General features: G+C 30.9%; 2 protein-coding genes across 2 annotated transcripts; one reads left to right on the top strand and one right to left on the bottom strand.

The window, feature by feature from the left end:
* The first annotated feature begins 5,728 nt into the window (after positions 1–5,728).
* On the top strand, positions 5,729–6,854 carry LOC105793510 (nicotianamine synthase). Its single transcript, XM_012622411.2, has one exon. The coding sequence runs from the start codon at positions 5,803–5,805 to the stop codon at positions 6,622–6,624; it is 822 nt and encodes a 273-aa protein (XP_012477865.1). The 5' UTR covers positions 5,729–5,802; the 3' UTR covers positions 6,625–6,854.
* A 4,055-nt stretch (positions 6,855–10,909) lies between these two features.
* LOC105790229 (xyloglucan endotransglucosylase/hydrolase protein 22) lies at positions 10,910–12,155 on the bottom strand. Its single transcript, XM_012617716.2, has 3 exons — positions 11,842–12,155; positions 11,575–11,768; positions 10,910–11,476 (listed from the first exon to the last, which is right to left on the bottom strand). Exons 1-3 carry the CDS (start codon positions 12,097–12,099, stop codon positions 11,086–11,088), a joined length of 843 nt encoding a protein of 280 aa, XP_012473170.1. The 5' UTR covers positions 12,100–12,155; the 3' UTR covers positions 10,910–11,085.
* Between the last annotated feature and the right edge of the window lie 599 nt (positions 12,156–12,754).

Genomic DNA, 12,754 nt, shown 5'->3' with positions numbered 1-12,754 from the left:
CTACTGACTTTAGGGTTGAAGCAATTGTACCTTAACTAACTATTCAATTAACAAATTAGTCAGACCAAAATTTGATATAACACTATAATTTAATCGTAAATATTAATTAATAATATTTACGGACTCGATCATTGGAGAACGGGGTTTCAAAACCACCATTTCTAGCATCACTGAAAAACGAGTTGTTACAAAAATGACTCAACATATTAGATACATGCCAAACTAATTACAAAACAAAATATACAAACATTGCTAATTTGGGAATTGATTTTTGGATGCTGAGATAACCACTCAATCTATCAGGAATCTACTTCACATGCGCACGGAGAAAATAAAATCGTACGCTGAGCAAAATGCATAGTGGTAAATCTGTGATTCAAAACATTATAAACAAGATTATGCAATTGCACACTTTTAATCCCTAACTTAATTTCATGTCAACCACTTTAGTTTCATATAGTCATGCTTATCCTAATCTTACATGCCAAATCATTTACCTATTCATGTCAAAACTACCTTTTGTACATATATATCATATATGTAATCATCTTTACAACTTAATCCATTGTAAACGTGTATAAACGTATCATTCATTCTCAAATATAAATTTCATTATTTGAATCCATTTAAACACAATTCCATGTTACCATTTTAATCATTTCTGAGTCCACAAACTCGTTATTACTCAATTGGCCCCCATGGCTTGTTTCAACTTATTTCGCATAATGCCAATCAATGTTATTTATCAAATTACATATCATTTACTATTTTTTATGTTTATAACCTTATTAACTAGACACGTACTAGAAACAGATATGTGGATCTGTTACCCCAAGTTACTCGGTACTGATGACGCTATAATGATACATACTACCACCCTAGATTACCTGACAACGATGGTTTTCTCAATCTGATTAAATTGTCACCTCAAATTGCTTGGAAATAGTGATTATCAATCAATATCCTGACCTTATGACATGCCGGCTATCTCCAACTCGATTCGAATAGCTAATAAGGTAACTAATTTCTGATTCATTAGAATTAGATCAATTTACATTCTTTTATTCTCAATTTATCATCAATTCATAAATTTATCATATAACACAATACGTTTCAACTGAATTTCATGCCAATCATCAAATATCAATCGAATCAAGAAATTTTTATTCTATTCAATTTAGTCCCTATCTCGATAATCAATCTCAGATATATCAATTCAACTCAAATAACTAGCAATGACTTACACCAACACCATAATAATTCAAAATGACATGAACATATAGAAAAATAAATGGTTCTCAAATCATAGAAATACAAACCGAAATTTCAAGCTACTCATCGACGACTTTTGATTTTCCTATCCCTCTCGACGATTTCGCTTTAACGTTAGATAAATAATCATAAAACATGTAACACTATCAATTTCCAATCAATTCACAATAAATTCTTAATTCATACAAATTTTTTAATTTATTCAATTTAGTCCTTAAAACCGGGACAAGCATAACTTTCAATTTAAAGCCTTAGATTAAAATCTGATTTTATCAAAACTCATTAGGGACCTCCTATTTCTTATTCCTACTGTCAATTTTACATTTTATTTAATTTGGTTCCTAATATACATAACTATCAATTAAGCATTACAATTTAGTCCCTTTTCACATCTAAGCTTAAAATATATCAATTTAACACCAATTTCCTAACGAAATCAAAAGTGGAAACTTTTAGAAACTTTAAAATTTTTGGAAATTGGTACATGAGCTAGCTAAACCAAGGTCTCATGACCTCTAAAACATAAAAATTACAAGAAAAAAGACTTAATTGAACTCACCAAAAAAGGACTAAAATTGTGAAGCCTTTGCGACAGTTTTCTTTGTTTCCTCACTTGAAAATTTGGGCATGGGAAAGATGGTGAAGATGAATCTTCTCTTACTTTCCACCAAATTTTGTATTTTATACAATGATTAAATGATTAATTAACATAATTAACCTTAATTTAACTTAATAAAACTTATTATAATTAAATTATTAGTCTCATAATCTTACCGTCCACCAACTTATAATCTAAGGTGGTATAATTTTTGTTTTGAACTTTTGGTTAATTAAAAATTTACTAATTAAAATTTTATAGCAATTAGAATTTACAATTTAGTTCTTGGACCCTAATTAATTACAATTTGGCTAAATTGACTATCCAAATTTCATATCACATATATAATAACTTCAAAAATATCTTTATCTAATATTTACTAACTCGTTTTACGAAAACAGGGTTCTGAAACCATGATTTCTAGTATCACTAGAAACTGGGTCGTTACAAAAAGAATTTATCTCAAAGAGATTAAGAATATCCTGTGAGGGTAACACACTTTTGACAAGGTCATTAGGCACACACTTATTAAGTAGCTTTTGTAATTGTATAATAAATGATAGCTCAATCACGTTACTTTAGTAGAATGACTTTGTGACTAAGTTTATAATTAATAGGTGAAAAACTGGAACTTAATTATAAATCATTTGAGTCCTCATTATATATGTTCAATCGGTCCCTCCAGTAGCTCATTGAAATCAGAAATGAATTGCATGTAAAACTAAATGAATCGAAATGAATGGAAATGATGAAGCAAGAGAAATAGATCGCTTTATCAGTGAATGCATTTTCTTGCTAAGTACAAAAATAAATTGAGAATTAATTTAAGCTTTTAAAATTATTATTTAATTATAACTAATTAAATAACTGAATTTCAAAAATGAAATTAAATTAGTTAGTCATTATGAATATGTTGAATACGAAAATTAAATATATTTCCTTAAAGATTCTATTATAGTAAAGTTGTTATGACTTTAACAAAATTAGAATTGAGTTGAGAAATTATTTAATTGAGAAATTAATTTAGTTAATTAAATTAATTAATTAACAAATATTTAGTTTGGAAATAGAAAATAAATATCAGGTTGATTTAAATTATAAAGTGTTGGGTCAAAAATCGAGAAAGCACATATAATTAGACCCAATACATAAGAAGCCCAAACCTATCCCTCATGCAACATGAAGGGTGACAACCCTAGTAAATATACTAGGATGTGCACGCCCATCTCACTTAGAGTGGAATTGTGTCTTCTATTTAAATGATATTATTTTTTAAGGACTTATTCAACCAGGATTCTTGTACTTCTCCCTATAAATAGAGAGCATCAATTGACCTAAAAATACATTTCATACAATATTGAGATATCATTATTCTGTCATAAAGTAGTGGTAATTTGTTTACTTGGAATAAATTATATTTTCAAGGAATTACAATATCTTTCGATTTTTATAGAGAGAACTTATTATCCTACTGAAAGTAAGTAAATCATTTCTTTTTTGTGTTTTGATTCATGTTGCTCGAGCATACACTCGACGCGATCTGTGGTACGGGGATAGTGGAGAAGTTCGTTTGGGTGGAAGCCAAGATAAATTAAATTTGTCTTGCGCAAAGCACATGTACTATTCCAATTTAGGATTTATTATTATAAATATCACAAAATGGCTCAATTTTTAAAAAATTTTAAACTTCCACTATAACTATAAAGATTGTTTCCTTAACCAATTTTTTTAGCAAAGCCATTGGTCAAAAGAGAGCAAGACCAACATAAATCAAAACAACAACAACAAAATGGCAAAGGATCAAATTGTCTCAACTCTACTTCACTTTCTCAATACTGAGCGAAAATTCATTGAAGAATTGAGATTTCACACAATGATATTTATGCAAAGTCGTTAAGCATAAGCTCTGATACTATGTTGAATTTTCAATGAGAATCAAGAGAAAATCATGAAATATTTAGAAAGAAAATGCAGTCATTTGAGAAATTTATTCCATCAACCTACATTCTTAATACAACATTATTGTGTATTTATAGCTAAACCATACTATAAATAGTTAATAAAAATTGATGTTAGCAACTTTCTAACTAACTGACTCTTGATTGACTGTTGTTATACTCTTACTCTAATTGGGAAATGTAGCAACACGAGAACTGACCAAAGAGACCTTTCAAGTGACCCTTCATCGTGTACAGTCTAGATGGTCACACAGTGACCGACTAACCGCATGCCTTGTACCCCCCATGGGAGGGACTGTTCGTCCTTAACCACCCAGTTGGATCCTCTGTTAAGCCATTCGCTATTAACAGGTGCACTCTCCTCAAGAGAGGACCACCCGAAAACCATCACCTCTCTTATAAATACCCCAACTTACCACATAGAAAAGGGGGCTCTTTCCTTCCCTCCCAACAAATCCTAAGATGCTAAGCCCTCATCTTTCTCTTCTCTATTCTCTTTCTTTTCCAACTCTTTATCCAACATGGGGAATCAACCTTCCTCGACACGTTCTCCACTATCATCGATATTGTGTATCGACAATTATAACTATTGTAGTTAATTGAGTTGGGTTGTGGTTGTTATTGATATGCACTTTTAATATTGTAAACATTTTCCTTGCTATTCCTCTCTTCCTTTTTTCACACTTTGTTGACATTCATCAACTTGCTAACATTACCTACCCTTAGTATCGCCCTGATTATTGTATTTAATTACTATAAGTTCTTTAGATTTAAACACACTAATAATTTATTTTGTAATTTTTAGACATTTTAATATTTATTTTGTATTCATATCATTTTTCATATAATATTTTTAAAATATTATAAATTTAAAAAACACAAAATTTATTTTATATAAATCTTGAGAAATTTTAATGTTTATTTTGTATTCATGCTATTTTCATATATATATATATATATATTAAAAAATTATATTTTAATGCATTTACAACTAATTCATACACAACTGGTAAAAACAAATCACTACTAATTCACACAGATAGCTCTTGTGATTTGAACCTATGGCGTGAGTTTTTAAAGTGAGTGAGTAGGGGCTAAAATTGCTTGAAATTGCACCTACATTTTTGTGCCTATAACTTAATACTTTACCCATTAAGTCAAAAGATTGTTGGCATTCTTTTATCCCAATAGTTGGATTTAAAAAAATGAAATTTCTTGTATGGGTGGATATAAATAATTACCATTGTTTTTTGAGAATCGATTGTATGAAACTGTGATTTCATATCTACCCTATCTCTTTTCAATAGGAGCATGACAAATTTAAAAAATTCTTCTAATTTTTAACATTTTTTAGGAGGAAAAGACTGAAAATCATGAGAAAAATTTAATTCGTCATTTTCCTATTAAAAGGGATAAAATTATAGTTTTATACAAAAAAATTTCTTATTTTCCGGTTAGTCAATGGTAGTTTAATTAATGCTTTTCATTTATTTCCTCGAAAAAGAAACTCTTAATTTCATAACTTCTTTTGCATTGAAATATTTCACGTATAATTAGAATATAAAAAAATTAAAGTTGAGAGGCCTTTTTTCAAATTTTTTTAGAGTTTCTAATTTTAAATTTTCTTTAAAAGACATGGGTTTCAATAATACATATATTTGCCATAAGATGCATGTGTGCATGTTCACTTCAATTCAACTTTGGCATATTAAATAAGAAATAGAATATTTTCTAATTTAATATATATATATATATATTCTATTTTAGATACGAAGGCATGAAGCATGAGTCTCGAGATTGACCAATTGATATTTTAACAATTTATAATATAAAAATCAAGAAATGTATATAGTCACATTAAAAGATGACAAAATCTCTATAAGTAGATGGAATTGCAGTGCATGTCCCCTGTATCCGCGTATCAATTATTACATTTCACATCACATATTGTTCTAAAGCTTCAATCTCCCATTTATGGCTTCCGCTCTTGTAACTCGTATTCATGAAATCTATGATAGTATTGTCAAGCTCGAGTCTTTGAAGCCTTCGGAACATGTCAATACCCTCCTCACTCACCTCGTCAAACTATGCATCCCACCTTCGAATATTATCATCGAAGATTTATCTCAAGAAATTCAAGACATGCGTATGAACCTCATAGTTCTTAGCGGCCATGCAGAAGGTTTACTAGAGCTTGAATTCGCGACATTCCTATCGAAAACCCCTCACCCGCTCAAGAACCTCGATCTCTTCCCTTATTATGGGAACTACGTCAAGCTAGCTGGGTTGGAGTACAAAATTCTTAGCGAACATGGGATGGTGCAGCCAAAGAAAGTAGCCTTTGTCGGCTCGGGTCCGTTGCCTCTAACCTCCATTGTAATGGCAACCCATCACATGAAATCCACTCATTTCGACAACTTCGATATCGATGAAGCGGCCAACTACGTGGCTCGCCAAATAATCGCGTCAGATGACGAGTTCGAGAAGAGAATGAAGTTCGTGACACGCGACATAATGGATGTAACGGAGGAGCTAGGGGAATATGATTGTATATTTTTGGCAGCTTTGGTTGGGATATGCAAAGAAGAGAAGATTAAAATTGTTGGGCACATAAGGAAGTACATGAAGGGAGGTGGGTTATTGCTTGTGAGGAGTGCCACTGGAGCTAGGGCGTTTTTATACCCTGTTGTGAAAGAGCTTGATTTGCCTGGTTTTGAGCTACTTTCAATCTTTCATCCCACTGATGAAGTCATCAACTCTGTTGTTCTCGTGAGGAAGCCCATTTTTCATGATTAGAAGAACTCTAAAAATGTCATAATAGTTAGGGTTGTCGTACCCGAATTTCTCTTCAGTTCAATTCGAAAGTTTGAAGCTCAAAAAACGACTGGGGTTTACTTTAACTTACTTTATCAAGCTTGGTATGTTATTTCTTTTCATAATTTTCTTGTTTCAAAGATGCTATATATATGTTTGTATTTCCCTACTTTTCATGTTACTACATTATCAGTTTCACTTTCGTAAGCAAATTGTACTCCAAATCATTTTTCAAATATTTAAATCCGCAAAAGTCCGAATTCAAATCTGCTAAAATTATTTATATATATATAAAATAAAAATTATAAGCATTTTGTAATCCAAATCTACATCCGTTATCCAAATAAATAAGTTGAATTCAGATTATTCTAAGTTCAAATTGTAATATTCAAATATGCAAAAGACGGATTGAATGTCCGAATTTGCAATCTAAATTGCCATCCCTAATTGAGTTATTCAAATTTTAAATTTTTTTTAACTAATTTAAGTTTCACTTATTTCAACTTCGGATCATTTTAAGCTTATAATATTTTAAATTCGAATACGTTTGAGCTCGAACCGAATGAATTATGTTATTACTTTTTATAATCAAATCAATTTAGATCGATTTAGTTTTGAATTAGTTAGATTGGATTTCACTTTCTAATGGACACGTCGTCAACATACATCTGAGAAGCAACAGAGAAAACATTTGAACGACATAGGGGAAACATTGACATTGTAAGGCACTAAAATTATGGGACGAAGAGAGTTGTGTAAGGCCCAAAAATTAAATTCTTTTACTCAACCCTATTCCTGCCGGATAACCCAATCTATAAATTTTATATTTTACCTTTATCATTAAAATTTTAATTCAAGTTTGTCTAGTTCTAGAAACCATCTTTTTTTTAAAGACCATTCAGACAAGTTGAATATGGAAAACCTAACCATTACTCTAACATTTAATCAAATTTTGTTAGAATTATGTGACCCGAATCTCATTTGATCCGGCCTAAAAAGTTTGAGATGCAACTCACTTGTTAAAAAAATAAAATAGAGAAACAAAATAGGGTTACGACCCTTTAAGACCCCGAAATTTTGACAAATTTCTTTTCTTTTCTTAGGAACACATACAAGATTCGTCATAGCAAAGAGGATAATAATAACCTCACGATTAATTACTTCATTTATGAATTTCATAGTAGTAGAAATACATGTCCTACCGAAACAGAATTTGTAACTTGTTATCCTCTTGCCTAGCGGGCAAGGATTTACCTCCATGGAAAAGATGATTCATTCGGATCCGCATGAAAGCCCTATATTTGAAAGAGGTTGACCTTCTTGCTTCTCACATGGTACAATCCTCTTCCTGCTGAGCCCCCTTTCTCCTTGGTTCACAGAGACAAAACCGTATAGGACTATATTTCTTCTATTAGACATTGATTATAATAAGGTTGTTTAACTCTTAAAATGTGTGTAGTCGAAAACCTTTTGTATCATGATTGTTTTTCAACATTCATGAATCTCCTCCTCTTTTGCTCGTGGTTTTTTCCAATAAAAATTCTCCACGTAAAATCTGTGTGTTTTTAAACTTTCTTTCTTATTACTTTATGATCACTCCTACAATCACTATTTTTAATAAATCCAATTCAGTTTAATAATTGAGTTGTCTGGTAAAAATTTTATATATTATCAATCAACTAGACAAATGTGAACCCTAGTGAAGGGAAAGCATATAATAGAAGTTCAAAGTGTTACCGCGTCGAGGGATGCCTAAGGTCCCTTCTCAATACGTAAGATATTGGTATCCAGTGTGTCCACAGCTTTGCATGCATCAATGAGTTTGATCTTTTCAACAACTTTGGTTCAATTAGTTCATGGTCAATTTATTCTTCAACATCTATCTAGAAAACAAAAAGGTGGGTGTAGATTAATATAATAATCTCCTTTATCAACTAAATAAACAATGATTAAAGGAAATTTGTTCAAATAAAATACATCCATTTCATTTTGTATTTATCTAACAAACATTTTAATTAATACCCACATTGGGTGAAGCAACAAATTTTGTTTAGAAGTTTAGAATTAAAATCAGCTTTCATCCTTATATTAGTTTATATATTTATATATTTAAAAGAATTAAATTCAAATTTTATCATTTTGGGAGAGGGTAAAAGTACAATTTGATAATTTACTAATTTATAATTTATAATTTTCTCATTTTAAGGGGGGCCTTGGCCACTGCCAACCCCCTTAGTGTTGCCTTTTCCCATATCTCGTGACTTTCCAACATTGCGAGTTAATGTCACTTACAAAAACAAGATCTTATGGTGGGTGTATCAAATTTACTCGTTGTCTTGACATAACAACCCATACCTAAGAGAACAACACGTGGAGCTTTGAAAAAGATTGGCAACGCTTTTTATAAGATTCTTTAAGCCCAAGAATGGGCCCCTCTCTCTCTCCAAAAACTCTAGACCTCAAATGCTTCTCCTTCTCTTAATTACCATCGCTTACAACTACCTACAACTCTTCATTCACCGTATAAACTATCATTAATCAACATAATTCCATCTTACTATCAACAAGCTCAAAATTAGTTTTATGTTCAATAAGAACTTAAATTTTCACTTGTTATTTATACTTTTACATGTATATGTTTAAATTTGTATCTTACTTCTTTCAAGCATATTTTTTTATACTTGTTCATGAACATATATTTTTAATTTTATATGTTGACGTTTGAGCATAGATTTGATTTTAAATATACTTAAAAATAAGAGAGAATAAGTGTATATAAGTTCCATGCAACATCCATAAATAATTACACGACACCTTATTTGTTGATAACGTGCCAGAATACTATTCACTGATAATACATGCTACTTATATGTCGACGAACGTAAGTATTTTGTTTATGTGAACCAAAAAGAGTCGTCATCTAAAAATAAAGCATGTTATTAAATATATATTTAAAAGATTAAATAAATAAATAAAATTAAGTTTTTATTAGTTATTAGTAGTTCAACATCTAGAAAGAAAAGGGTTAAGCATTACAATATCTTGGTTTGCTACATATTAACATTAAAAATAATTTGATTCTGATTTGGAGACACAAATATGGGTTTTATTAGTTTTGACTTTTTTATTTTTAATATTTATTTACCTCTTTTAAATAATTTCTTGTAATTAAATTAGTTGAGAATTTTCACTTTTCTACATACAAAGTTCCAATATCTTACGTAAGGAACAAAGATATTCAAAGTTGGATTTGTACCGGAACTTGTTATCACTCTACACGTTTTCATTTAATTTTCTAACTGTTTTTCACACCAACTTTTCAGATAATTATATATTTTTTACTATAATGATATATTTACTTATTATTAATGTAAAAATAATGATAATAATAAAATTAAATATTATAATAATACTATAATTAAAATAAAATAATGATAACAATAAACAATACTATAAACTAAAATAAAAAAATAAACTGAACACAACGTTGATAGAAACTGCACTCAAATTTTCACTAAAATTTACTCATTACCCATGATTCTAATAACTTATTTGAGCCGAATGAGGAACATACTAAGGGTCAGTTCTTCATTGCTTTAAAAAAATTATTTCTGACTCCAAAAGTACTTTTGAAAGAAAAGTGGTACAAAATAAGCTACTTTTGCTAAAATTTTTAACTTTTTAGAGGTGCTTTTGAAAAACACTTCTGAAAAGGAGAAGCTAAAAATTTTAACTTTTCCTCTCCAAAAAATACTTTTGGTGCTTAATTACTTTTTCACCCCCAATAACATAGTACTTTCTTTTTTTTCTTGGTGCTTAATTACAAATATGTTAAAATTATTAATTAAAATAAAAAATATTTTTAAAACACTAATTACAAATATTTAATGGTTATATTTAAATATTTAAAATATAATTTATATATTCTAATTAAATTTTATAAATAATTAATAATTATTGCTTAAAATATTTAAAATTTATATTTCATTAATAATAAATTATAATAATTTTTTATATTCTTACTAAAATATAATAATATTAACTAATTTAAATATTAGTTAAATATTTTACTTGATAATAATATATCTAAAATGAATATTTTATTTCTCAAAAATACTTTTGAGAACAATACTAAAATTCAAATATTAAATCAAACTTTTTAAAAGTAGTTAAATAATAATTATTGAAGGTTATATTATAACACGTATATAGGCTCGTATTCCAAACAACGTCAGATGTGTTGACTTCTATCAGAAACGAAGAACCATGCCGAAAGTACTATAATAACATTTATTATTGAACTTAGATTACACGTTACTGAACATAGAACAAATACACACAATATCTGTCTTTAAGTATATTACTCACTAGTGAACAAAGATTTAAAGAACATTCACAAATTTAACCAATAAAATCTCTACTATAACAAATTTAGAATCCCTGTTAATGAACACTGCATTCTTTGGGAAGTCCCTGAGGGAATCGCTTGGTGTCAGTGCAGTAACTGTAGATCATGTAATTTTTCTGAACCCATTTTAGTCTTTGTTGGCTCGTTATATCCAGTTCTTGCGATAGCCATGAATTTTGAGAGGGCAAGGTGGAGGAACATGATGATTTCCCGGAGGACCAGACACATGCATCAGCCTTGTAATTCCTGTAAGCAGCAGTGAAAGGAGCTTGGCTCCAATCTGTCTTAACAAGACCACCTCGAGTGGCCCAATCATCAGCGTTCCAAAGACTCGAATACACTCTCATCGGCTGGCTCTTTGGGAACGCAACGCCCATCGATTCCAAGTTCTTGAACTCTCTGAGCGGAGTCCCATCAACAGAGAAGCTGTGAACATTCAAAAGAATCACAATTAAACATAATGAAAATAATCGAAACTGTAAAATTAAAAAGGAGGGGGAGGGGGGTTGTAAAAGAAGACATACATAATACGTTGAGGGTTCCAAAGAAGGGAGTAGGTGTGGAAGTCTTTGGTGGGATCGAACCAGAGGTAGAACTGTTGCTCTTTGTCACCTTTGCCTTGTGTATATACATTGGTGTGGACTATGTATGGGTCTCCGCTTAGGTTCCCCAAGAACTCGAAGTCGATTTCATCCCATGTCGACCCTTCCGAACGAAGCTGCAATTGTCACCCCACATATCAGCACAGAGTTGTAAAATAAATAAGAGACAAGTAGGAGGATAAAACTTACATAGTAAGTGGTAACAGTGCCAGCAGAGTTGCCTGGGACCAGTTTAATGTTCATATCGATCTTCCCAAACAGATATTGGTTCTTGGATTGAAAACCAGAGCCGGAGAATTTGTCTAGGGTGAGAGTGAGAAGGTTTCCGTTTTCGAGAATCTTGCCCCTGCCATCACCCCAAGTAACATCGATGTCTTGGTTAAAGTTGGCAGCTGAGGCAAGTACTACAAAGCTGAATAAAAGAGATAGAAGCAACGAAGTGGTCATTATTTTGGTGGGTTTGTATTGTAGTTCAGATTATGATGTTTGAAATGGGGGAGTGGTAGAGGGTGGTTATATAGGGGGAAGGATTTGGTGAAACAGAGTAGAGAGGGGTTGTTTGGAAGCTTCGTGCAATGTGTTTCCGTCGGGACATTAAGTGAATCAAAGTTGTAAACAGCTGGAACCATAAAAGAGAAAGGAAGAAAAGAAAATGGTCCTAATAATAATAATAATAATAATAATAATAATACATTACTAATGGCTGTTCCTTGGTTCCATGCATATAAATTTATGAGTTTGGAGCCGCCTTTCTATGTTTGATTACAGTGCATGCAGATTTATATGTGATGAATTTAAACCAAGCTTTAACTCAAATTTCCAAGGATTTTATTTGAATTGGAAAACGAAGGAAAACACTCGTAATTACGCGGTTGAGGTTGGGGTTGGGGTTGGGGTTGGCGACCGAACCGAATAGGTTCATAACCATAGACAGAGACAACAAGATTCCATTAGGCTAAAGCCTATGGTGTCAATTGTGAGTGCTTGTCAATTTGTTGACAGGGTCAGCTCTAAATTAACCTTTGGTACAAGACAAAAAGTTGAACCACTGAGATCATCACGTCAAACAAGATAGTTATCATCATTATTATTAAACAATCTG

The sequence above is a fragment of the Gossypium raimondii genome, chromosome 8, assembly GCF_025698545.1.
Source record: "Gossypium raimondii isolate GPD5lz chromosome 8, ASM2569854v1, whole genome shotgun sequence".
NCBI lineage: Eukaryota > Viridiplantae > Streptophyta > Magnoliopsida > Malvales > Malvaceae > Gossypium > Gossypium raimondii.
The sequence above is the reverse complement of the archived record's forward strand: the minus strand, read 5'-3'. Positions and strand labels throughout refer to the sequence as shown.

What these genes read in the sequence shown, in the direction of transcription:
- LOC105793510 (XM_012622411.2), top strand. Translation starts at nt 5,803, where the DNA reads ATGGCTTCCGCTCTTGTAACTCGTATTCATGAAATCTATGATAGTATT.
- LOC105790229 (XM_012617716.2), bottom strand. Translation starts at nt 12,099, where the DNA reads ATGACCACTTCGTTGCTTCTATCTCTTTTATTCAGCTTTGTAGTACTT. An exon ending in GCACTGTTACCACTTACTAT is followed by an intron (nt 11,769 to 11,841) that starts GTAAGTTTTATC and finishes TGACAATTGCAG; the next exon opens with CTTCGTTCGGAAGGGTCGAC. An exon ending in TGGAACCCTCAACGTATTAT is followed by an intron (nt 11,477 to 11,574) that starts GTATGTCTTCTT and finishes GAATGTTCACAG; the next exon opens with CTTCTCTGTTGATGGGACTC.